Below are 24623 nucleotides of genomic sequence, written 5' to 3' on the forward strand. Positions count from 1 at the left end.
CGGGGGCTGCGCTAGCGATCGTACAAGTGATTCTATGGTTCGTCTATCGCCCGAGGAAGGTTCAAGCAATCGATGTGAACACTGGAGGTCTGGAAATGCAAATATGCACCTTGACCTCTGAGGATAGTCACTGGCGCAAATCGGCTCTTGGTGCGTCACCTCTACCGCCAGGTAGTAACATCGAGCTAGGCACGAGCTTCGCTGCACTTCGTTCACCAGTAAGCCAAAGCGTGCCTGCAAATAGCTTGCAGAATAGACTATAAAGCAGCATGGCATATTATGGGCCAACCTGGTCCCGCAAATACTGTGAATTCAAAATCTTACAGCAGCGTTTCCAGCAGGGATGGCTGCAGCAACTGCATCCATCGCTCAGTGTGTTCGCACATTTCCTCCCAGTGATTGGCTTGAAGTGTAAAACTTGGATAATGCAATCGTGTATGCACCCACCGCGTTAAAACCACGATAACCTCTTCATCTACCTCATCCCCAGTCAACCTGGTGTTATCATACGTCGGCTTCTGTCGAACACACGAGCTGATCTCCAACACCGAACTCAAATCTCGTCGAACCCGTGCCTCTGGGTGAAATGGATAGCGATCATCTTCGTCCACAAAGTCGCAAACAACAATACCGTAACCGCGGGGTTGATCCACATCGATACCTCTTTCCACAAACTTGGAGAAGAAAACCGTGTTGGACTCCATTTCACATCCACCCAGCGTCGTTGTCACGAGTCGATTTTGTGCAATATCCGCATTGAAGCTGTCGTTGTCCTCGCGGATGGTAACGCTTCCAAACCTCTCGGAGCGACTGATTTCGAGGTTACCGAAGTACACGATGAGCGCCTCGAATGCTTGTTGTACCGTGCTGAAGCGCTTGAATGGCATCACTGCAAAGGATGACGCGTAGTAGTCGCGAGTCGATGCTTCGAACCCGTGGTCATCGTGCATTGATCGCCAAGGTTGATGCACTTGAGGCTTTCGACGCTGCAGCAGGCGAAGTCCGCGACTTATAACGTCCGGCTTCATAGCGACAAGTACAGCACGCCGAAAACTCTCGTCCTTGTTCAGGTGGGTAAATCGGTGCAGCGAGCTCCCCGCCTCCGTGTCCTGCGAAGACGATACACTGCGACTTAGTATCGGAATGTAGTGGTGATCCATTGTCACAGCTTACAGAGAGTGCATACTCGTTGACCAACGAGTGCACAGCAGTGAATTGGTCCTGTTGTTTGTGAACTGCACGTCGCAAGATACGGTTTTCTACCATTTTGTCTTTGCACCTTCGGTCGGCGTCTTCCTCCTCATCCTGAGCTCCAAATGCCTTCGTCTTGAGCTCTAGGAGTCGAGCAGTCAGCGCCTCAATGTCGCCCACCAACGCTTCCTTCTCCTCCTGGTATCCAGTGAGAAATAAAATACACTCAAGAATCGTAATATAGACGCCAAAGTGGAGCGACGGTGTCGCACCTTGAGAATGGCGTGCGTCGACTTCCGGTATTTACGCTTCCGCTTCATGGGATGCCTATCCTCCATCGCGCAAACTCGAAGTGCGGGCGAAAATCATTGGTGAAGAAAACGGCGGAGAGGCCGCAAACCCACTAATATCTGGTACTACTGTACCGTACCTGCACATGTACCTGGTATTTCTAGCAAATCCCTATGTGCAGTAGTCTGAATCCGACCAAATATTTTTTTCTCGTATTGTGCGCTCACCAACTGCTCGTCATGGAGTAGAGAGATTCAGACTTGTCTATTACGCCATTATCAGTGGTTGCAGGATGTCTGGTATGTCTTGAGCCTGGTTAGCAACGCCGGTTCCTCGTGTGAGTCCGGTGGTTGTACGGGGCGTGCCGCCTTTCGCGACTTCTCTCTTGGTGTCCTAGCTAGATGCTGCTGCATCAATAGCAGCCGTGTTCCTTGGATCTTCGTATCTGCTCTTCGTCGTTCCCGTTTTGCGATCGCTCGAATTTGCCTCATGCTGGATTCCCAAAATGTCCTCACACTACCATCGATGGTTACCTCCTCATTCTTGAATACGACTTGGTTGCGTTGGATCCATAGCGTTGTAATGCATACGCTGCACAACACTCGCCATAGTCGGTTCCAGACCCCCTCATATTGGTCTGCTGCATCCGGGTCGATCTTCTGGATCGCTGTTCGTATCACCGTTGATACGGGGGGTGCTTTCCTACTGGCACAGCTTGCTTGGAAGCTGTTTAAGCTGGTGTTTGTCCACTGTTCCGCAGTCCAATGGCTTATGAGCTTCTGCCAGCAAGCTTGAGCGCATGGACACTTCCAGAAGATATGCTCCATGGTTTCCTTGGAGTTCCGGCAGCACGGCAGCTTCCTGCAACTGTTGTCGTGTTCTCGTCCTTCATAGTACAAATTGAGTTGTCTCAACGCCACTCTGTACGTCGTCCACACCTGATACTCAGTTAGCTCTTGACGGTGAGCCCATAATTGTTTGGGAAGTTGCGTCAATGCTGCTGCTTGCCATGCGCTGGCCCCAGCTGTCTCCTGTAGTTGAGAAATAGCTCTGTCTAGGCCCTTTTCGGCGTTCCGATATCTCCTATACGGTTGTTTCAGGAGTGCCTTCAGTACATGCTGATTTGCGATGGAGTCCGGCACTTCCCATGGGAATCTGTGCAGAGCCGGATGGGCGAAGAAGACTATGCCCCCCTTCTCCTGTCGCTTCCGCAGTAGTTGACAGTCCTCGCTGGTTGCGTCGGTGTCTGCGTTGTCGCTGGCGATACTCCAGTGAATCCCGTCGCTTTGCTGGGTCAATGCAATCACCTCTTCCTTCCTGGTGTCTGCCCTGCTCTGATGCCCCTCGATCCTGCCGGCTTTCGCGCTTGTCCATATGTAAGCTTCTCTTAACTTCGGCAGATGCCGAAAGCGCTGCTCCGTTCCTACTTTCAATTCTTCTCCGATCTCCATTCTCGGTGAACTCATCAGGATTGCTATGCCCCACTGCCGGAGCTTGGGCTGCGAGTGGTGCTTCGGCCCCTTGGGTGGAATCTCCATGACACACGTCCTTTCGCCTATTCTTTGGATATGCAGGTCTCCTAGCGTACATGGCCGGATTCTGTTGAACTTCTGCGGGTTGAGTGTTTTGCCTTGTTGGTCCCTGATCCACGGGTTATCAGCCCATTGGTAGACCGGCCAGAAGGCAGTCTCAACCTTTGTCTGTTGCATGACTCGTTGCGTAAGCCTTCTTGGTAATTCCAGTGTCCATTCGTCGGCCCGCATCCAACTTATGGCTCCTGTCATTAGAATGTCGAATTCCTGATCCTGCTGGTGAGCTGCCTCGGTGTTCGGCATTTCGTTGGGCCCGATCCACGAGCCGATGAGCTGCTGTAGCGTGTTTCCTGGTGTTCGGAGTCCGCGCGCCGGACGCCTTACACTGATCGGGTGCGGTGAGATGCCTTGCTCCCAGTCCTGCGCTGCTTCTCTGAATGCCCAGGCCCGCCATGCCGACGAGTACCTGTCCCCTCTTTGGGTTAGCCATTGCAGAGCGTGTTTGGCCCTCTGGACCTTGCACGCTATTGCTATCGATGCAAGCCCCAGGCCACCAGCTTGCTTGGGTAAATATACGATCGCCGGATTGAGCTTGTGACGTGCTGCTCGTCATGGAGTACGGTATGCTCGCGCATGCGGCAACCATCTTGCTGTGGCGGTGCCACCTGCATAGCAATTGTTTAATTGTTTATGGTGTCTGCCAGGAACTTGCGGGGCATTGTCTCATTTCATCATCGTGGTGATTGCGCTGGCATACAAAATACCTAAGTTTTTTTTTTACTGTATGTAAGTTTTCCAGCATCAAGCAAGCTGTGGCAGCAGGACACTGGTGTTTGGCTTCGGAGGCTGCTTCCTAACAACCGCTTTACTTGTTGGGGGTTAGTACCCACGCCTCCTCTTCCGATCCCGTGCCTCGCATTCGTCGCCCGAGCTCCACACTCACTTTTAAATTAGCTCTCTACCCCGAAACAAACTCCAACCTCCAACAATGACTACCACCAAGAAGACGGTTCTCGTTACGGGAAGTACGCGCGGCATCGGCCTTGCCTTGGCTACCCACTTCGCCAAAGCTGGATGGAACGTTATCGGCACGGCTCGTGTAAACAGCAACACCGAGAAGGTGCATACAAAGGCCTTTTAGCGATTGCCTTGGACAGCTCTGCACTGACACTTCTCATGTCTTTCATGACAACAGCTCGCCGCACTTTCACCCTTCAAGATCGTCACCATGGACACCACCGAAGCAGCATCCGTGACCGAGGCGGCCCGTCAACTGGACGGAGTGGCCATCGACCTGCTCATCAACAACGCTGGCACGGGCTTCCTCACTGAGATCGCCGAGCCCACCAAGGAGACGTTCGTGAATGTGTACGAAGTGAACGTTGTGGGTCCGTTCCTCGTCACGCGTGCACTGCAGTCCAACCTTCAGCTCGCAGCCAAGAATCACGGCTCCGCTTCCGTCGTGCAGATCTCGTCGCTGCTGGGCAGCATCACCCTCAACACTGAAGATAACCCTCACTTCAGCGGCCAGTACAGCTACTGCACGTCTAAGACGGCAGTAAACATGCTCACGCGCTCCTTAGCCGTGGACCTGCGAGAGAGCAACGTCACCGTCGTGGCCGTGCACCCCGGATACGTGGACACGGAGTTGACGGGCAACCTGGGCGCTCTCAACCCCGCTGACGTTGCGGCGGCCATTGCCAACGTCACCGACAAGCTGTCGATCAAGGACACGGGCAAGTTCCTGAACGCGGACCCGACATACCCCAACGCGGAGCTTCCGTGGTAGGCAGCAGCGTCCCCTGCACAGTAGTAACACTCCAAGTTGAAAGTTTCTCGAATCCGCTCCCTTTGCGTCAGCGTGACTGCATGTACAGACTCCTGGATGTGTGTGGTCTCACCGGGATGCGCCGAGCTGCGATCATGTGCCTTGTGCGCGCCACGTACTCCCTCGTCATCACCGATGCATGTGTTGAACATGCCCAAACGATAGTGCGCTCCTGCCACGTGCCTCCGACGTGTCTTCTGCCATACATGTCGACTCGCAGCAACTAGCAGCACAGCACCTTTCCTTCATGAGATGATGCACAACCTGACAGCCACCAAAAGTTCAATCGGATCCGAGGCCCCTTCATCGAGACCGTCCGAAATATACAGCGAGAGAAAATCCATATGTAGCGTAGCAACCCCCAAACTCAGTTCATTCCGCAATTCGCCGAGAGAGTCTCAAGTGGTCGGTCTTCTCCCCCGTCCTCGTCCTCGTCCTCGTCCTCGTTCTCGTCCTCGTTGCTCCTCGTTCTCAACGCTTTTCAGTCCCCGACTCACGCCGCTCCTTCCGCGTCCGCCCCCCTGTCCGAAGACACAGAGAGGAAGCGTCGCGCCCCTCGTTCAAGTCCGTTCAGCAGCTCCAAGGGATGCTGAAGGACTGCCCGCAGCACCAGTGGATCAACCAGCGCTCGCACGAAACCCGCACGGCCTTTTGGCAGTCCGAATAAGCCCGAGACCCCCTCCCATTGAGTACACGTACCCTTTCCTTTCCAGGTGGACTCGTCCGTCATGGCGGCGTCCCAACAGGTCCACGGCGGCTTCGAGGCTCTTGCCAGCGAGAGTCTCCGCCAGGTGCTCGACTTTCTGAGCATCAGAGAGCAGTTCGCACTGCTGAGCAGCACCAAGTCGCTGCTGAGTCGGGAGCCCTTGGCCCCCGTGGTGGCGTCCTACTGCGGCGAGTGCGACGCGTGTCGTGACAAGACGGAGCATTTGTGCGCGAACAAGTTCAAGAACGAGAGCGGGGACTTCTGGACCGCGGTACTTAAGCACTCGACCCCCACGGGACTGGCGGAGCTCCGGCTCGCTAGTTGCGACGGGTTTGATGCTCAAGTGCTGAAGAGTGACGGGGCCAAGGCGGCGTTGATGCCGCTGAAGGTTTTGGAGCTTAATCGGTGCACGTCCGTGGGCGCTGAGGCGTTGGGACTCATTGCCGACATGTGTGGAAATCTGAGGGAGCTGAGACTCAGGGACATGGCGGTGGACCGCGTGGCGCTGAAGAAATTGCTGAATAGGAACGGCGAGACGCTGCGGGTCGTGGACTTGCTGGGCTGCCACACGGTGAAAGGTGAAGATGTTCGTGCTATTGCTCAGTGTACGCAGCTCCGGGACTTAAGTCTGTGGGGGTGCCATAATGTGGACAATGCGGCTATTGTGCACGTCGTGCAGCACTGCTCACAGCTGGAGAGACTCAACTTGCGTTATGCGCACAAGGTGGACGACAAGGTCGTGGCGGCCGTGGCTGCGCACCTGCCGCAGCTCAAGGACCTGAACCTGCGCTACTGCTACAAGGTCTCGGACAAGGGCGTGGACGTGCTGTGCAGGTCGTTGCCTGGCCTGCGCTCGCTGAATCTGTCGCAGTGCTCGCGTCTCACTGATGCTGCTATTATGAACGTGGCTTCGTCGATGACTCGCCTCAAGGAACTGCGTCTCTGGGGCTGCACGAAGCTCACATCGGACTCGGTGTTCTTCATCTCGGAGGGGCTGCCTGAGCTAACATTGCTGGATCTACGCAGTCGTGACAAGCTGGAGGCTGTCATTGGTGGTCCTACGGCTCTCAAGTTCCTCATCCAGACCTACCGCAGCAAACTCGCGAGATGGGAGCAGGCGCAAGGCGAGCAAGCCGGCGTGTTCAAGCGCCATGCCGTGGTCGCCGCCGCTGCGTGAAAGCGATAATCGTTGTCGCTTTGCAACAATAGTGTCCTCGCGGCCCTCTCTGCTTTTCCAGTTGCTTGTCTTTCCTTTTCTAGCTTGGATGTTCCTGCTACCTGAGCTGTTCGCAGCAGCATTCGTGGCTTTCTTCTACTTTACCCTTCGGTCTCGCCGCACCGTTCATATTCGTGACACTCGAGGAAACGATAGCGAAAACTAATGCACATGCCTCTTCGAACTCCACTCTATTCCATTTACAAGCCACCACCCCAAGGAATGAACATGCAGTCGTTTTATTAGCAGATCTCGTCCAACAGCGAGCGTAGGTGCAGCGGTAGCGAATGGCGCAGCACAAGCAATGTGTGTAAGTCGTCGGCGTGCAGCGCGCTGGAGGTAGCGGCCAACGAATCGTGCAGGAACGTCGCGTTCTCTTCCTCCACCTATAACAAACAGCAAGGGCACGTGAGTGAACATGTCCGCACAGCGACAAATACTGCTCAAGCGTACCTTCTTGAGGAGTGCCTTGGTTACCGTGCTGGTGGACAGCAGTGAGGTGTCCTCGTTGTTGGAAGAATCAGCCTCGCTCTTGGTTTCTTCCTCCCCAACCTGTCGCTGCTGGTTGTGCTTCGCAGCCGACATGGACAGCGCCATGGCCTTGGCCAGCAACATAGCTTCCTCGTCGTCGGAGTTCACTCCGTCCGTGTCGCCAGCATCAGTGTGTCCGTCACTCTTCGCAGTGGTCGGTGGCTCATACGAAAGCTTCTTGTAAAGCAACAGGTACACCGTATCTGACACGGTGCTACTCACGCGTCGGTTGATCTCCTTCCAGTTCGAGCGCTCGACCTTCGTGTCGTTGAACTTGATCCACGGAGACAGCGGTGAGTCTTCCAGATGCAGCTGCCGCGTGCTCTCATCGCTCTCGCGACAGAAACTGTAATAGTGGCCCGAATTGGCCGTGAGGCCAGAGTGAACGAGCACACCATAAAGACCGTAGTGACGCGACTGATGTTGCTGTTTGGCGTGCGACGATTCTCCATTCGCGGATTCATAAATCGCAAGCTCCTCATCAGCAGTCAACGACGGCAGCGTTAATAGTGCGGGGAAACGTACATCATGCAAGCACTTGCACGCCTTCTGCTGGGTCCAATCGTAGTACATGCGCTTCAGCGTGATGATAAGGTGCTCTGGTGGCTCGAAGATCACTGTGTGCGTCCGGGACTCAGTTTTTTGTTGGCACACACTGCAGGAGAGAGCATTATCGCCTCCCAATGTGCGCGTAGCAACGAAGCGCGATAGCATGGACTCGATATCGTGTCGCCACACACGTTCCGAAAACACAAGTTGGCCATCCTGCCATTCTGTGCTGTAGTCTTTCTTGAATGCCACGTGCACGTACGAATCTTTAATGAGCTTCCACTTGCCGCCAATAACAGTCGGAGCAGAGGTAGGTGTCGGTGCGTTGGTAGAAGCCCCGCCACTGGTTGGCGTAACGACAGAGACAGTGGGCTTAGAAACACTACCAGGTGCACCCTCAGCACCACTCCACCACCCATCCATCTCAGTACTTGTTTCGTTGAGTATCAGCTCAAAAGGATAGCTTGACGGTAAGAAGTCATTCATGGTCGGCGCGCCCACACCACCAGCCATTGGGCTCTCCATCCGCCACGCACCAACAATCGTGCGGTTCTTTTTGCCGCTGTCTTGCTGGTGCTTCGACCTGTACAGCATGCCACTCATAGATCCGACAAGCTGAGCATGCAATACGATCCCAAAATTACCCTCCACCGTTCGAGCTTCTTCGAGCTCTTCCACGGCGGAAAGACTGAGAAATCGACCAAATGCTGGCAATGGCGAGCTGGTAATTTCGTATTCGCCGTTGATTGCATTCTCCAGCGGCTTGACGATATCTTTCGCGTCGCATTTCGAGTAGCAGATATGAATTGCCACGCCATTGGTACCTTGATTCAGATTAGCTTCCATTCCGAGAGGTGTGTGTTGGATCTTTGTGAACCCTGTAGGAAGCGTGTCAGGTTGTGCACCCGAAGTCCACATCAGCGCAAGGTCCATCAAACTCTTCGAGCTAACAGAAGAAGCACCATCACTATTCGATGCTGATCCACCACGGCGGAAGCAGATAAAGACAGGCACACCTGATGTACCATCGTTCAGATTTGCCGAGTGCCCCGCAGGTGTTGTTTGGATGCTAGTGTAATACTCCGGGACAGCATCGATCTCGCCGTAAATCACGCAAACATCCGTGATGTAGCCATCAGCAGGTGCTTCCTCACGTTTCACTGCTAGGTATAGCGTATGAGGTGACGCAGTCTGAGCCAGCAGGTTGCCTGACCGACCAGAGCACGTCTCCCGAACAACCTGTACCCCTTCAGGGACACGTTCGTCGCCACGAAGCACCACGATCCCGGAGATAGGCCATTTGATTTTTACCTTCCGCGAGGTTTGCACGCCCTGAATGGCAATAGGCTTTCCTCTTCCATCCCCGATAGTACCGCTGACGGTATATAAACGCGCCGGCACTCCTTGCGATGACATATCTGTAGGAGTGCCACTCGCGCCAGTGGGCGCCGGTCGCAGCTCCACGTCTAGGAGTTGTGCACTGGGCACCTTTGCGTTCTTCCAATAGCCTGACACACGATACACTCGCGGGGCTGCGTTGCTAGTTGCAGCCACAGTCGAAGTAGGATCAGCATGCACAACAGATTCGGCCGCTGGAGCTGATCCTGCTGTAATTGAGTCAGACCATGACGACACACGTGTTGCGACACAACATAGTGCTCCCTTATCATCCAGCGAGCCCTTCACAAGTAGCGCATCTGAAATTGGTCCTGAAACTGAGCGGAGACGCACAGCCTTCCGCCCGCGGTCTGTCTCTTCATTTCCCATCCAGTCGCCCTTCACCTGTGCGCTCACATCCATCGACGATGCTTCCGCTGGGAATAGTTCAATCACTTCGTAGTCGTTGTATTTGGGCACTTGACGAGGTGCACGGAACACATCAATCGCAAAAATTGGGTTACCATGGCCACGGCGGACCATTAGCTGTGCTGGTACAATGGGTTCTTCCCCAAGAGTAACTTCAGCGAGAGGGGCTGAAGCGAATGGACTTCCAATCGACTGCCACCCTTGCTCTTCGTATGTTGACACGGCATCGTCTTCAACGAGCTTCAAGTCTGTAAGGCAGGGTTCGTTGCCCCCAACCTTGAGCGCAAGATACTGCTTCACTGCGTCTTCGTGGCTAACGTTGAGTAGGTGGTCCACCATGCGGTATCCTGGGATTCCGCTGTTTACGATTTTCAGATCCGTGATCGGCATATCGCATCGGTAGCACAAGTACACCTTGGAGCCATCGCCTTGGTTCAGGTCCACTTGAATCTGTTTGAAACCATCAGGAATAGACTCGTTGCCGTAGGTCACTTGTAGGTCTGTGATAGGTGAGCCATTAGGCTCGCGACGGAAGAAAAGGTATACCTGCTTCTTTCCACCGACAGTGGATCCACCGCCGATGTTTAGATCAAGCTCCACACGCTCAAAGCCCGGCATTGCGGGCTTTGGATCAGTAGCCAAGGCCACCTTTACAACCAGCTCAGTGATCGGCATTATTCGCTCGCAGTCATCGTCCATTGAAGTGTCGGTCGCGCGCTCGGGGGATCTTTTCACACACAAGTACACGTATGGTGCACCTGTGCGATCCTTGTTCAGGTCGGTATTTAGACGCTCATAACCCTCTGGAGTATGGATGTCCATCGAAGATCCACTTACAGCGGCAATGCTTGTGATTGGCGTGTAGCGAAGATCGATCATATTCAGAAGTAGTTCCCAGAAGTACTCGCGGTTCACCGACTTCTTCCCGCACATTTTGCACGCTAAAATCGTTGCTTGATGACCGCCAAAAATCGATGCAATATCGTCAGTGGTAACTTCATGCTGACTCAATTGCTGACTAAGAGAGTCAATCAAAAAGTGTGCAAAATCCGATGTGTCTTGCTGGCGTCCATTCTTGAATTCAGACGGTAGGCATCGTTGAAGAGCATGCGTAGCCAGGAAAGGGCGTTGAGAAGCGGTCATCTGAGCGAAGAGATCTTGAATTGTTGCCACAACGTTTCCTCCGCTAACAGTTCCATCGTCCGCATATGGAGCAAAGTAATGATGAGAATCGCACGACAAGATCAAGCGCCGGAAGTCTTGCGTCATGTAGAGAGTTTGCAGAAAACTGTTCTGGTAGCACACGTTTGTCAGATTTTGCTTCATGTTGACCATCCCGGCATAGTACGGTTGTAGCTCGTTCGGCTTTTTCGCCGGATCCGTAGGCGCAAGGCCGCAGAAGTCAGACGCATACGGCGACGCAAGACACTTCCAATCGCCCGAACCGTCACCACGATACCATTTTCCGTCGAAACGAGAGGCAGGTTTGTCCCAGTAAAGCGTGCAAGCATTGGATTGCGACTGACTCAGCTTTTTAAATCTTCCATCAAACTTCCATGCCCCGTCCTCCGTCAACCGAGCAAGACCACTCACTTTCCCGTCCTTCTCCAGGTATGTACCGCGAATATACTCGCCCACAAAGCTCTTGGCGAGGCCAATGTGCATCTTCCCCCCTGTCGTTTCCCACACCGAGTCGTCCATGTTTCCAACCTCGAGAGAGTGGCTGAACGTTAGAACTGCCGTGCGCTTATATTCATCCAGATGCTTCACGTTCTGTAGCTTAGACGCATGTGAGTCAGCGGCTGCTTCAGGGGCAGCCTCCACTTCAACTGCATCCATGTCCATGCTCATAGGAGAAGAAGCAGGCATTGCGTCGGGTTTGGGCGCTGGTAAAGCCATAACCACGTCGGAGGTGTCAACAGCATCCGCAATAGGAATTTCTCGCGGCGTCGAGCACATGTGGCACGTTGTGTCAGCGGATTGGTTTTCCATTGTGCACGCAGTACAAATCCACGGGCCTGTAGGTTGTGTCGCGGCCGGGTGGTTCTGCTTTACAGCATCCTCCGCTGCGTAATATAGTGTGGCGAGTCCATTGTCCGTTGTGCTCTCTTGGTTTGATTCGACCACCTCAGGTTCAGCTTGGGTCGATCGCGCGGTACCACAAACGGAGCATTTCGTAGCAGTTGCGCTGTTTAACATGGTGCAGGCTTCGCATGCCCAATTCTCAGCAGGTTTTGGCTGTTCGACTAACGCCAGTGCCGTGCAGGTTGATTCTAGTGCTGCAGAACTAGCACCAGTACTTAGGTCCGGCGCATTATTACCACATACACTGCACAGTTTGAGTTCAATGCTATTGATCACCGTACACTTACCACAACCCCACAGTGATGAGTTCACTGGCCGACCAAGCATCGGGAAATCAGAAACTTTTACTGCACTGCTGCAGCGACACACGTCATTACCACGAACACGACAAGCGCACGCAGTTGTTGTTACTCCTAATGCAACAAGCTCATGACCTTCGTGGCAAATGATAGCACAAGGTCGACAAATACTGTTTCCATGCACGAGATTGCAGGTTTGACACCCGTACGATTCCTGCTCAATTGCACTGCCATCAGTACTCACTCGAGTACACATTGTAGTCGCCTTCTCGCTGTTATTTTCACCTTCGCCATCACCTGAGCGCTTCGACTGAAGAGAGGAATAGACATTTCCCACGACAGAGTTCACAGCATCATCGGGCGAACCGTAAATATGCGAATCAAACTTCCACTTCATCAGCGTAGTTGCGTTTGACGTGCCTTCCACTGCCGGGAAAATTAGACCCGTACGAACTGAACTGTCTGGCTCCACGCGAAGAGCGAGCTCGAGATCCACCGCGACTTCAAATACCACACCAATACCACCAATAGCAACCGATAAAACACGCTCAGGCAGCTTGTACTTGATTTCAACGTCGGATGGAGCTGTAGATGGACCTCCAGCAACGCGAAAAGCGCGGGAAAGTGGGTTGCCCTGCCTTTTCGACCAAATGAACAATCCCAATTCGTACATTTGAATCCCTGGGGCAACAACATCCGAGCTGATTTTGACAAGCATAGCGGAGCCATCGAAATTACGCAGGGATGGATCTGCTTCACTATTTACTGCACCATTATCCGCATTTGATATTTTTGCTGCCTCTGACAACAAGGGGACAAGATCCCAGAATGAAGATTCGCACAGAGCAAATACAACAGTGTTCTGAGAAGACTGTGCTTCATCTGATGATGCGATAGATAAAGATGTTTGAAAACCGCTCATAATGGAAACAGCATTTTGTCGCCATAGCGCGGCCCCGGATTCTCCGCATTCCACTTTTAAGCCGCTCTTTCCGTCAGTTGACCCGTCAGGTAAAGAAAACTTGCCACTCCCGAAAAACTCGCTTCCGAGTGAGACCCCAAATGCATTCTTCACGGGAACAGATTCCACCGAGGTTGCGGGGGCGAAAGTACTAACCATAGAGACGGTAGCGTCGTGGACAGCGTCCGGAGACTGGTATCCTTCAAAGACGCATGCGTGGTTCTGCTGCTTCGACAAGTCCAGCAATAACCGCTCCGAATCACCAGCTAGCGGGTAGTACCCGACAAGGTGCCCTTCTCGGCCAGTTAAGGCGTACCAAATGCTCCAGCTCTCGTCCAGTTTGGAAAGCAAAGTCGACCAAATGCGCAGGTCAAGCATTTGTCCATAGAAACAACTTGGGGGCTTTCCTTTCTCGTTGGGATCGCAACTTTCAAAGCTACCACCGATAGTTAGCAGCGACGCGCCCGGTGCAGAAGGACCGGCCTCATCCAGTACCTCCGATCTCGCAATTTCACCAGCGACGGAACCATCGATCAAAAGCCCTACCCTTTCTTGACCAAATGAAAGCGTGACATGACAGAATACACCAAATTGTACAGCATCCCTGGAAGTTACAGTATACCGTCCTCCAGCAAGCTGCCACACCAAATGTCCGGCACTCGTCAATGACAACTCGAAGTCGTGTCCGTTTGCAAGAACAATTTGTGCCTCGTTTTCTGTCGGCGAACGCTCCGGTCGAATCCAGACCTGAACGGTGAACTCTGTGCGGTCTGAAGTTGAAAGTACACCTCGTTCCAGAACCAACGTACTAGCCGGATTGCCCTTGGGAGAAAACACAAAAGCGGGCAAATTGGTGGAGTCCATCATAGCATCATTTGCATCAACAAGCGATACCGCAAGGTCGAAAGATGTTTCAGTAGTCTGTCTTCGCGCAAGCCACACTCCTTGCTGCTCCCCACGTGACCATCTCATACGCATAAATGACAAATCCGAGCTAAACACCGCCGAAAATGGCGCGGGGTTGCTTCCTTTACTGGTGGTAGGGATCGTAGGTACATTCACATCTGCTGGACGCTCTGTCCCACACGTCGTACACTTTGTCGCGTTTCCTTCATTGTTCATCGTACATGCACGGCAGTCCCAAGTTGGCGCTGAGATCGGGGCCATTAGCGCCGTAGACGTTGCAGGTCCCTTCTCATCATGCAGCTGCCTCCACTGTCCCTCGAGCTCCCACGTCGATACTTCCATCATCTCCGGATGTGACAGCAACACCTGCATTTCTGGTATTTTCTTAAACAAATAGCCCGTCAGCTCCAGCTTATTCTTCGCCCTTTTGTCCATCATCGTCGCCGTCACTTCGTGCGCAAAGCAGTTGGTAGTCTTTTTCAGCAACACCGAGCCTGCATTTTGCGGTCCTCCGTTTCCATGCTGGTCACTGATGAACTCATCCACGATCCATTTTCCTTCAACACTGGGCAGCATCTCGTCCATTGTATCAGCCGGAAGCACCCACGCGCTCGCCCTCAGCAGCCTCTCCGCCTCAGCAGCAGTAGGTCGATCCACTTGGGACCCGAAAGCTCGTCTCAAAGCTCGTCTCAGCGTCATGGCTTCCGCCTCGTAGCCTCGATGGCAATGCTCCAGAGCTGCGCACGCCACCAGCAATGGGTGCACGAGCTCCCTGTTCTCTTCTGCGTCGTCTCCGCTGAATAAGTCCGCCAATTTCACGAGTTTCGGCACATTTTTCTCGAAAAGTTCGGCCGAATGCTGGAACCCCACCAGAATCTCAACGTAGAACCGCAAAGCTCGCTGCCGCGTATCTTTTTGAATGATTTTGGCGTACACGGCGTCTAATAATTGGGTCGAGACGGCGTGCAGCACGTCCCAACGCTTGGTCAACTTGAAGCCCTTGAACGTCATTTGCGCCAATCGCACGAGCCCGTTGCAGTGCAGCGACGGATGCAGCAATAAGACTCGTAGCAAACTCAGCTGCTGATTAGCGGAAATATTGGTGCTGGACACCAACAGCGCCAAATCTTCAGCTAATGAGAGCGATGCTGCAGACGCCGAATCCCCGCATAGCAAATCCCAGTACTGCAGTCGGTCTGGGGTTAAGACTCGTGGCGCGTCCACGGCCTGCACTCGCAGCGCGACATCTTGGGGCTCGGTCGACGCTGCGGCGGCGGTGCTGACGGCCACACACGCGCCCAGGAGAACGCGGAACTGCTCCGTCGCCGCCTCCATGGTTGCGGAATGCTCGATCTCCCCCTCAGCGGATTCCCTGTGTTCCAATTGGTGTAAAGCACAGTGGGACTTGAAGATGCATTGTGATTGGAAGATGAAACGGTACGCAATCAAAAGTCTTTGGACAGGTAAATAGTATCAAGGATTACGGTACCTGTCGCCCACCAGCCAGTCAATAGCTGCAGTGTATCATTCGAGTGTTGCTGGTCATGGGCGGTAAGAGTCGCGCTACGCTGCGTCGTGAGAAGAAGAGGAAGCAGAATAGCGCGTCGAGTGCGTCTGTTGGAGTTGCCGGCCAAGTTGTAGCCTCGGACAAGCCACAGAAGCGCCAGCAGAAGACCATCTATGACAGCGACTCGGACTCGGCGGACGACTCGAACCGCGCCGCAATCCCGCTGCCGTCACTGGAGGACGGAGACAAAGTGCGCGACTTTGTGCAGGAGCTGGAGCAGCACAAGCCCACGGGCAAGCGTGCGAGAGCTGAGGCAGAGCAGCACGCCGTGGACCAGCGTAAGAAGAGGTACAGGGAGGAGAAGGCGGAGAAGATCGTGTGGCGCAAGTTTGACAGAGAGAACCGGGCCTTTGAAGAGTTCTATGAGAGCTGCTTGGGACTGGATAAGGGCGAGTTTGAACGCTTCTTCGCCAGCTTGAAGGAGCCGCTGCCTGTGCACTTTCGTGTCAATGGCAACTACACGAGTCTGAGTGAGATCGTGACAGGTACAATGGAGCTGGACTTTGATCTGAGTGAAGTGACAGTGCCCACGCCTGTCGGGGGTGGTGAGATGCACGTGCAGTTTGGGCCGGAGATGTGGGCCCCCGAGAAGAGATTATGGAAGCTGTCGACGGATAGCAAGACTTTCAGAAAGGTCGAGGGTCTGCGCTCGCTTAGCACGTATGTGCGCGGACAAGGGTCGCTAGGAACGCTTCTACGACAAGACCCTGCTGCGACTGTGCTGCCAGCTTTCTTGGATGTTGCACCTGGTCAACGCGTGTTGGACCTCTGCGGTGGTGGTGAGCACCGTGCCCCTATTGTGGAAGAGTACTTGAGCCCTGCATCCCCAGCCAGCGCTGGAATCGAGACTAGCTCTAGTGCGTCTTGCTTGCTGATTGTCAATGAGCGTGATGCGGCGGCGGCGGCGTCTGCCGTGCGAAACCTGACGCGCACACTGCCACTTGCCCGCGATCTCGTTGTGACGGCACATAAGCCGGAAGAATTCCCCGCTCCGGAGGCTGCCGACGCTCTTTTTGACCGTGTGATTTGCACTGCCCCGTGTTCTGGAGATGGCCTGGTTCGCAAACTTCCCGAGAAGTGGCGTACGTGGAGTCCTGACCAGGCGCTCGCTCACCACCCGAGCCAGTTGGGTTTGGCTGAACACGCATTGACACTGCTTCGTATCGGTGGCGTCCTTTTGTATAGCACGCGTTCTCTGAACCCGATCGAAGACGAAGCTATTGTGGCGGAGCTTCTCCGTCGCTCGAATGGCGCATTGGAGCTTGCTGAGACCGATGACGTCCTGAGAGGCCTGAAACGTTCAAACGGTCTTACTCAGTGGAAAGTTTTGGATGTGCCGTCCTGGGACGATGCCCCGGAGGACCAGCGACATCGTCTGCGTCCGTCCATGTGGCCACCAACCACCCAAGAGCGTGATGATATGCACCTTGAGCGATGTGTACGCGTGCTGCCTCACCAAAACGACACCCATGGACTTTTCCTCGCTGTTATTCGAAAGGTGCGCGAGGCAGAGAATGCCGCTGTCACTGCTGGCCCTGCCCCGTTACCCAACGCTAAAACCAAGGCGAAGTCGAAGGCGTCTAGTGCTACCAAGAACAAGAAGCAGGCAAAGGCAGAAAAACCGTTTGGTAGCTTTACCACCATCGACGAGAAGCACCTATCGTCAATCCAGTCATTCTTTGCTCTACGCAGCAACTTGGCGTTCTTGGAGCGCGCAGGTATGGCTCGTCAGAAGCGCGCAGTTCACTTGGTCACTCCTGCAGTCGCGCGGTTGGTGACCAGCGAGCTTCGTGGGCGACTGAGCGTCTATCACGCTGGTGTGTTTGCGCTGCGGCCGGGCACTAGCATCGAAGCTGTTGGCGATGAACTCACAGACGATGGTGCCCGTGCACTATTGCCCGCAATAAATGCTCGAGTGTTAAATCTGCCGCAAGACGAGTTTGCGTCGTTCTTGGAGTCGCGTGAGATGTGGCTGAAGAATGCCGGTGAGCATGCGCGCAAGCAGCTAACGGAAATGAGTGAAGGTACTCTTGCCGTGGCTCTGGACGACATGGAGCCCGCTCAGACTGGTGACCGGGACATTGTGCTGGTGGCTGTGAAGCGACACAACTCGTGCTCAATCGTGTCATCTCCTGCAGCGATTGCCCGTATTAAGGCTCTTCTCGAGGAACTCAACGATGCCGGTGGAGATGGCGAGGACGGCTACGACTCGTTTGAGTTTGAGGACGAGTAGAAAAGAAAAGCATGGACAAAACAATACTTGGAATGAACACATCCTTCGTTATGATTTACCCTGCCAAGTGAGAAACCTACTTGTTTTGCACACGTTGTGAAATGTACTCCAGCACAGTATTCGCGTCTTCAGCGACTCCGACACCGTGTGACTGGAACGGCATTTCAGGGTACTCAGGGTTCACACGGACAAGCTGGACCCCAGCAGTGTATGCAATGCGTTCGTTCGGAAGGCGTAACACGCCGGGCGTGTTGAAGCCTGCACCAACCTCGAGGATTGCGAGTTTCTTGCCATCGTTTCGTACGTGGTCCAGCGCTTGAGCCAGCCATTTGTCGTACACTGCGCGCCCTTCCTCCAGTGCGCTCTGTAGAAACGAGTCGTCTACACGCAAAAGCAGGAACATCCTGCCCCCACAGCGGGGGCATTTCGGGATTCCGGCCGGGTCTTCAATTCTGTACGTCTCCGGGTTGAAGCTCTCCAGCCCCTTCTCCATGAACGGACGGGCATCCCAAACACTGTCTTTAGCACAGGGCCCTGAGCACTGAATGCGGCCGTACTCACCCTGCATGATGTACAAGGACTTCGTGTCGAACCCCTCCTGCTCGAACATACCATCGGCATTGCTCGTCTTGATGAACGCAGAGCCAGAATCGCGGTTCTCGAAGGACTTGACGATCGCCTTCACGTAGTCGTATGTAGGCGCTGTGCGGTGGCGCACCCAGTCGAAGCGGACCATACTGATCTGGTTAAACAAGTATCCCCACATTAGCGGTTCATCCCAGTTCGTGTATCCGATCGAGCTGTACATCATCCGGAAGCTAGGGATAATTTTTCTGATGCCCGGGTGGAACTTCTTCATGACTGCTTCCGAAGTGTAGTCGAGGCCAGCCGCAGCCGATAGCCCAGCACCCCCGGCCACCAACAAGTAGTCCGCACCTTGGACAGCTTCAAGTGCTCTTTGCAGTGCCGGGGAAATAGGAGCAGACGGAAGAACCACACTATCAGGGCATTTGCCCTCGATGTAAGTCTTGTACAGGTCGTAGTCCTTCTTCAAGAACGTATTGAAAACCACCTTCCACCCGCGGGTCTCATCTTCATGCGTCGCCAGCCACTCCAACACGCTGTCCACGGCGATCGGAACAGCCTCATCGCTCGGGAACGCAAACAAACCCGTCGAGATGCATGGGAACGCGACTGACACGTTCTCTTCCTGCTTACTACTACTCACAGTCTCCAGCAACAAGTCTAGCGACTTCGTGTAACACGACTGCAGTTGGTCGCGCTCAGCACCGCTGGGCTTTGACCCTCGACGCAGTTGAGGACCCACCGTGTGCAGCACATATTGTGCTGGCAGTGCAAAGCCTGGCGTGATCTGAGCATTGCCGGTAGATTCCTCATGTGCCTGACGAGACATGATGTCAAGGCAGGCCGCACGCAATCGCGGACCTGCCATGCAGTGGATCACGTTGTCGATACACTTGTGCGATGGCTGGAAACAGCCCAGCAGAGCCGAGTTGGCGGCGTTTACGATGGCTGTAGTCTTGAGTGTGGTGATGTCGCCCTTCCAGAGCGCAATCTGCTCGAACCCACGTGCGTCCTTCGACGAATGAGGCAGGACGGTCGGCAGTTGTTGTGCGTCCACAATGGTCTTGTGCTGCTTGAGTTCGAGGTTCAATAGAGAGTCCACTTGGCTGTACAGCTCCTCCTCTTGCTTGTTGTCGTTGCTGTCGTCCGGCGGCGGACGCACGACCAGGAGGTGCTGCACCATCTCTCGAATATCTGAGCTGGAGGCGTGGTGGAGGTGGTGCAGCGAGTGACCTCCCTCTGTAAGCAGTCGAGACGCCACTGCCCGCAGCAGTGAGTTGTAAGATCCAGATGGTACTGATGGAGCCATATTTGCTTGAGTGCGTTGCGCTGGCCGAGGCAAATTGAAGAATGAAGCAGAGGCTGCGCCAAGTACGCACAACGTTAATCACCATCTTATTTACGGTGTTGAGTGCCGTAAAATACTCATCTTGAGTTATGTAAGCGTGACCGTATTTAATTTACTTTGTTATGCCGTGTCCCATAAGTACGCAAATGGTTGATGACGTCGGAAGATTGCAAAACATGCATTTCAGATGCCAAGTTGTCGGTGGCACAGCGGTGATCTGCCTCAGTTGATGCTGGTAAACAGTACGCACAATATGAGGACCTGCCATCGCGAGCGCAGTTTTGATGATGAAGCGTTGTCGATCAAAAATGACCGCCTCGAAAAGGCAAGTGCTTTCGAATTGTAGTCCAAGCAGTAACTTAGTAAAGGACTTATTCATTTCATCCGCGGGGTCATACCCTTGCCTCTGCGGCTCGTAGGACGCATTGTATTATACAACTTGTTTACTTCGAAGTACGAGCCAAATCTCTACGTCCGAGCTGGTTGACCAGGTCTGTTTATTCATGTTCAGCATTTTAAAGCCCCCCCCCCCCCCCTCTAGCTTGGACTACGTAGTGAGCAGCTCCTAATTAGTGAGCGACTGCAACTTCTAGCCCAAAGCAGGGTCAATCCTTTGAAACTACTATTGGCGACGCTAATGGGTAGATTTCATGCTTTGTTTCGCATTGCAGATTCAATGTGACCTTCTGCCATGAAGCAAACCTAAAGCTTACTGGATTTGTAGCTGCTGTGAAATATACTCCAACACAGCATTTGCGTCTTCCGTCACTCCAACGCCATGGCATTGGAAAGGCATTCCGGGGTACTCTAGGTTCACGCACACTAACTGCACTCCATCTTGAGTAGATAGCCCCTCGTCAGGAATGCGCAGCACAATTGGAGTGTTGAAGCCGGCGTCCACTTCAAGAACCACCAGTTTCTTGCCGTTCTTCTGCACATGTTGCATCACTTGGGCAAGCCACTTTTCGTACCGGATACGACCGTCTTCCACACCGCTATCCAAGAAAGTACCGTCCTCACGCAAGAAGCAGACGTGCGATCTCCGCACATAGGACACTTGGGAATACCTACAGAGTCTTCAATGTGGTAGGTCACGGGGTTGAAACTCTTCATCCCCTTCTCCATGAAAGGTTTGATGTTCCAAACGCTCTCCTTGGAACACGGCTTGGCGCACTGAATTCGACCAAAATCGCCAAACACAGACGCTGGATCGAATCCCTCCTGATCAAACATACCGTCGGCGTTGCTGGTTTTGACGAAGGCAGAGCCAGGATCTCAAACTTGTCCACAATAGATTTCAAGAGCGCTTAGGTAGCCGTTGAGCGATAGCGAGACCAATTGTAGCGAACCTCGATGGCATTCTTGAAGAAGAAGCCCCACTTGAGCGACTCATTCCATTTTTGAAACTCAATCGAGTTGACCAACGACCGGAAACTCGGAAGAGAGTTCCGCTCGTTTGTGTGCACCGCCATCATGAGCTTTTCCTAGCCAAAATCAAGTCCTGCAGCTATAGAAAGCCCCGTGCCCGCTGACACTAACAAGTAATCTGCGTCGTGAATACTTTGAAGTGCGCTTTGCAGTGCCGGGGAAATAGGAGCAGACGGAAGAACCACACTATCAGGGCATTTGCCCTCGATGTAAGTCTTGTACAGGTCGTAGTCCTTCTTCAAGAACGTATTGAAAACCACCTTCCACCCGCGGGTCTCATCTTCATGCGTCGCCAGCCACTCCAACACGCTGTCCACGGCGATCGGAACAGCCTCATCGCTCGGGAACGCAAACAAACCCGTCGAGATGCATGGGAACGCGACTGACACGTTCTCTTCCTGCTTACTACTACTCACAGTCTCCAGCAACAAGTCTAGCGACTTCGTGTAACACGACTGCAGTTGGTCGCGCTCAGCACCGCTGGGCTTTGACCCTCGACGCAGTTGAGGACCCACCGTGTGCAGCACATATTGTGCTGGCAGTGCAAAGCCTGGCGTGATCTGAGCATTGCCGGTAGATTCCTCATGTGCCTGACGAGACATGATGTCATGGCAGGCCGCACGCAATCGCGGACCTGCCATGCAGTGGATCACGTTGTCGATACACTTGTGCGTTGGCTGGAAACAGCCCAGCAGAGCCGAGTTGGCGGCGTTTACGATGGCTGTAGTCTTGAGTGTGGTGATGTCGCCCTTCCAGAGCGCAATCTGCTCGAACCCACGTGCGTCCTTCGACGAATGAGGCAGGACGGTCGGCAGTTGTTGTGCGTCCACAATGGTCTTGTGCTGCTTGAGTTCGAGGTTCAATAGAGAGTCCACTTGGCTGTACAGCTCCTCCTCTTGCTTGTTGTTAACGGAGTTCTCTGGACACGGTCGGATGACGAGTAGCTGACGTACGGCATCCCTCATCTCGGTGCTGGATATATGCTGTAGGTGGCGAGGCGAGTAACCTGCCTCCTCTTGCTTGTTGTTAACGGAGTTCTCTGGACACTGACGAGCCCATTGGTATGCAGTGGTTCACGACTTGATCGATACACTGGAAACTGAATAGTGATGCCAGACCTCCACAGTCTCAAGCTTTTGTTGCGCGTGCCATGGTGGTCTCAGAAGCTCGTATGCAGGCGAGCGCGCAGCTTGGTCACGTTTTAGGGATATCTGGTTCGTCAACAATTCATAATCATCATCCCGCTCGTGAGCTGAAGGTCCGCCAGGTCTCCGCAAAATAAGCCGAGCACCCTAAATCGCTGGGCCTGTACGACGCCCATAGAGGGCGGTTGAATACTCTGCGCTGTCGGCGTGTCAACAAAGGATCCCGTTTCCTGACCAAGAGCGCGTAAGGTTTCATTTCATGCCTGCTGTCTCGTGTCTATACTTTGTTCAAGTCAAAACCCGCCAATGACACTCATCCTCTCCGCGTCCAGTCATCAATCAACCCAAGCACCAACATGTCGGACAAAACGGAGACGCCGTCTACAGAGACCCCGGAGACGCCCACCACCACCACTGGATTCTCTACAGAAGCGCCCATGCAAGAGCGTCGCGCTGGTGAAGCTCCCGTCAAGAAAGAGTGCGTACAGCCAGCAATATCCCTGTTTTATCCACTCTCAACTAACCAGAGCTTAAACACTATAGATTCCTCAAGCCCAAGTCTGCCCCGAAGCCTGCTACGCCCACTACTACCAAGACCAGTGATGCTAAGGACGTGGCCCACGTGAAGGACGATCGCGATCGCAACGATGGCAAAAAGAAGCGCGGCACCTTCAAGAAACGCCCAGCTGATGCTGGACAGGACCCCGCGGACAGTTTGTGCCGCGCCGAGGCCTCCGGGGAGGGCTGTAAATTCGGCGACAGCTGCAAGTTCAGTCACGACCTGGACGACTTCATGAAAAGGAAGCCCAAGGACATGGGCGACCGCTGTCCGGTGTTTGATGTTGTTGGCTATTGTCGCTACGGCGTGGCGTGCCGCTTCGCTAAGGCGCACACTGAGAAGGTTGACGGCAAATACCGCAACGTAAAGCGCGACGGGTATGTGGAAAGTGAGGGTCAAGATCTAGGCGACGAAGTGAACGACCTGACCCACGACTTGCGGGTAAAGCTCCGTAAGAACCAGTACCCCTTCCAGGCCAAAGAACCGATCCGGAAGAAATGGAACAAGGGTGGTAAGCGTCAGCAAAATAAAGACGTGAAGCAGGAGGAGAAACCCGACGGAGAGGCTGCTGCTGCCACGAAAGATCCTGCTGCAGACACGATGGACCCTGCTGCGGAGAGCCCCTTGTTGGCCGAGCGTAAGCCGGTCGACTTCAAGCAGAAAATCTATGTGGCTCCACTCACTACCGTGGGCAACCTGCCGTTCCGTCGATTGCTGAAGCAGACTGGTGCCGATATCACGTGCGGTGAGATGGCGATGGTCACTAACTTACTGCAGGCGCAGCAATCAGAGTGGGCACTGCTGCGTCGTCACAAGAGCGAGGACGTCTTTGGTGTACAGATCGCGGGCGGACACTCGGACCAAATGACTCGTGTGTGTGAGCTACTTGCTCGGGAAACAGACATTGATTTCGTGGACATTAACATGGGCTGCCCCATCGACCTCGTGTGCAACATGGGTGCTGGTTCTGCGTTGATGAACCGCCCACCGCGGTTGCTTGAGGTCGTCTCGGGCGCGTTGACTGGGTTGGAACTCGGCACGCGCATGCGTACGGGCGGTATCGTGAACACACCTGGCCTGACGGTGAAGCTCCGTACCGGGTGGAGTAACAACAATCCCACTGCTCACAAGTTGGTGCCCAAGCTTCAGTCTGTGCGTGCGTCGCAGGCATACGTGAATGCCGCGGTTGTCACCGCTGACTTCAAGCTGCGCGCCACACAGTCCATTGACGCCATTATGGTGCACGGCCGATCACGACTACAGCGCTACACGAAGAACGCCAACTGGGACTACATCTTCCAGTGCAGTGACGCTCAGCAGCACAGCCTCGACGAGAACCCGTTGCCTCACGTGCCATTCGTGGGTGGAGGTGACGTTCTATCGTACGAGGAGTTCGACGAGCACCTGCAAAACGGCAAGCTGGACACGTGCATGCTGGCGCGTGGTGCACTCATCAAGCCGTGGCTGCCTACCGAGATCAAAGAGCGCCGTCACTGGGATATCTCGTCCTCGGAGCGGATGGACTTGCTCAAGGACTTTGTTCGCTTCGGCCTCGAGCACTGGGGCTCCGACCAGAAGGGCGTGAACCGTACGCGCCGCTACCTGCTCGAATGGCAGTCGTTCCTGTGCCGCTACATCCCTGTGGGCCTACTGGAGGTCCTACCGCAGCGGATCAACGACCGTCCGTCGCCGTACTACGGACGCAACGACCTCGAGACGTTGATGGCCAGCGACCAGGCCGTGGACTGGATCAAGATTTCCGAGATGCTGCTGGGCCCCGTGCCGGAGGGTTTCCAGTTCGTGCCCAAGCACCGCGCCAACGCGTACAACTCGTCGTAAGAGGTGTTGATTGCAAAG

General features: G+C 54.2%; 9 protein-coding genes across 9 annotated transcripts; 3 read left to right on the forward strand and 6 right to left on the reverse strand.

Annotated features, from left to right (window-relative positions):
* Positions 1–320: 320 nt before the first annotated feature.
* Positions 321–1529, reverse strand: KRP23_2396 (uncharacterized protein; the record flags this gene model as incomplete). The annotated part of the gene is made up of 3 exons (XM_067887128.1): positions 321–1109; positions 1174–1389; positions 1464–1529. 3 exons carry the CDS (start codon positions 1527–1529, stop codon positions 321–323), a joined length of 1071 nt encoding a protein of 356 aa, XP_067749743.1.
* A 4041-nt stretch (positions 1530–5570) lies between these two features.
* On the forward strand, positions 5571–6725 carry KRP23_2397 (F-box/LRR-repeat protein 14; the record flags this gene model as incomplete). Its single annotated transcript, XM_067887129.1, has 1 exon — positions 5571–6725. One exon carries the CDS (start codon positions 5571–5573, stop codon positions 6723–6725), a length of 1155 nt encoding a protein of 384 aa, XP_067749744.1.
* A 281-nt stretch (positions 6726–7006) lies between these two features.
* Positions 7007–11609, reverse strand: KRP23_2398 (Ubiquitin carboxyl-terminal hydrolase 38; the record flags this gene model as incomplete). Its single annotated transcript, XM_067887130.1, has 2 exons — positions 7007–7150; positions 7218–11609. 2 exons carry the CDS (start codon positions 11607–11609, stop codon positions 7007–7009), a joined length of 4536 nt encoding a protein of 1511 aa, XP_067749745.1.
* Positions 11610–12472: 863 nt separating this feature from the next.
* On the reverse strand, positions 12473–15236 carry KRP23_2399 (uncharacterized protein; the record flags this gene model as incomplete). Its single annotated transcript, XM_067887131.1, has 2 exons — positions 12473–12535; positions 13491–15236. The coding sequence occupies 2 exons, from the start codon at positions 15234–15236 to the stop codon at positions 12473–12475; spliced, it is 1809 nt and encodes a 602-aa protein (XP_067749746.1).
* A 209-nt stretch (positions 15237–15445) lies between these two features.
* On the forward strand, positions 15446–17701 carry KRP23_2400 (RNA cytosine-C(5)-methyltransferase NSUN2; the record flags this gene model as incomplete). Its single annotated transcript, XM_067887133.1, has 1 exon — positions 15446–17701. One exon carries the CDS (start codon positions 15446–15448, stop codon positions 17699–17701), a length of 2256 nt encoding a protein of 751 aa, XP_067749747.1.
* Positions 17702–17777: 76 nt separating this feature from the next.
* Positions 17778–19595, reverse strand: KRP23_2401 (Protein-ADP-ribose hydrolase; the record flags this gene model as incomplete). Its single annotated transcript, XM_067887134.1, has 1 exon — positions 17778–19595. One exon carries the CDS (start codon positions 19593–19595, stop codon positions 17778–17780), a length of 1818 nt encoding a protein of 605 aa, XP_067749748.1.
* A 748-nt stretch (positions 19596–20343) lies between these two features.
* Positions 20344–20867, reverse strand: KRP23_2402 (uncharacterized protein; the record flags this gene model as incomplete). Its single annotated transcript, XM_067887135.1, has 2 exons — positions 20344–20618; positions 20702–20867. 2 exons carry the CDS (start codon positions 20865–20867, stop codon positions 20344–20346), a joined length of 441 nt encoding a protein of 146 aa, XP_067749749.1.
* Positions 20868–21118: 251 nt separating this feature from the next.
* Positions 21119–22027, reverse strand: KRP23_2403 (Protein-ADP-ribose hydrolase; the record flags this gene model as incomplete). Its single annotated transcript, XM_067887136.1, has 1 exon — positions 21119–22027. The coding sequence occupies one exon, from the start codon at positions 22025–22027 to the stop codon at positions 21119–21121; it is 909 nt and encodes a 302-aa protein (XP_067749750.1).
* A 536-nt stretch (positions 22028–22563) lies between these two features.
* KRP23_2404 (tRNA-dihydrouridine(47) synthase [NAD(P)(+)]-like) lies at positions 22564–24605 on the forward strand (the record flags this gene model as incomplete). The annotated part of the gene is made up of 2 exons (XM_067887137.1): positions 22564–22685; positions 22751–24605. The coding sequence occupies 2 exons, from the start codon at positions 22564–22566 to the stop codon at positions 24603–24605; spliced, it is 1977 nt and encodes a 658-aa protein (XP_067749751.1).
* Between the last annotated feature and the right edge of the window lie 18 nt (positions 24606–24623).

The sequence above is a fragment of the Phytophthora ramorum genome, assembly GCF_020800215.1.
Source record: "Phytophthora ramorum isolate Pr-102 chromosome Unknown Phyram_PR-102_s0002, whole genome shotgun sequence".
NCBI lineage: Eukaryota > Oomycota > Peronosporomycetes > Peronosporales > Peronosporaceae > Phytophthora > Phytophthora ramorum.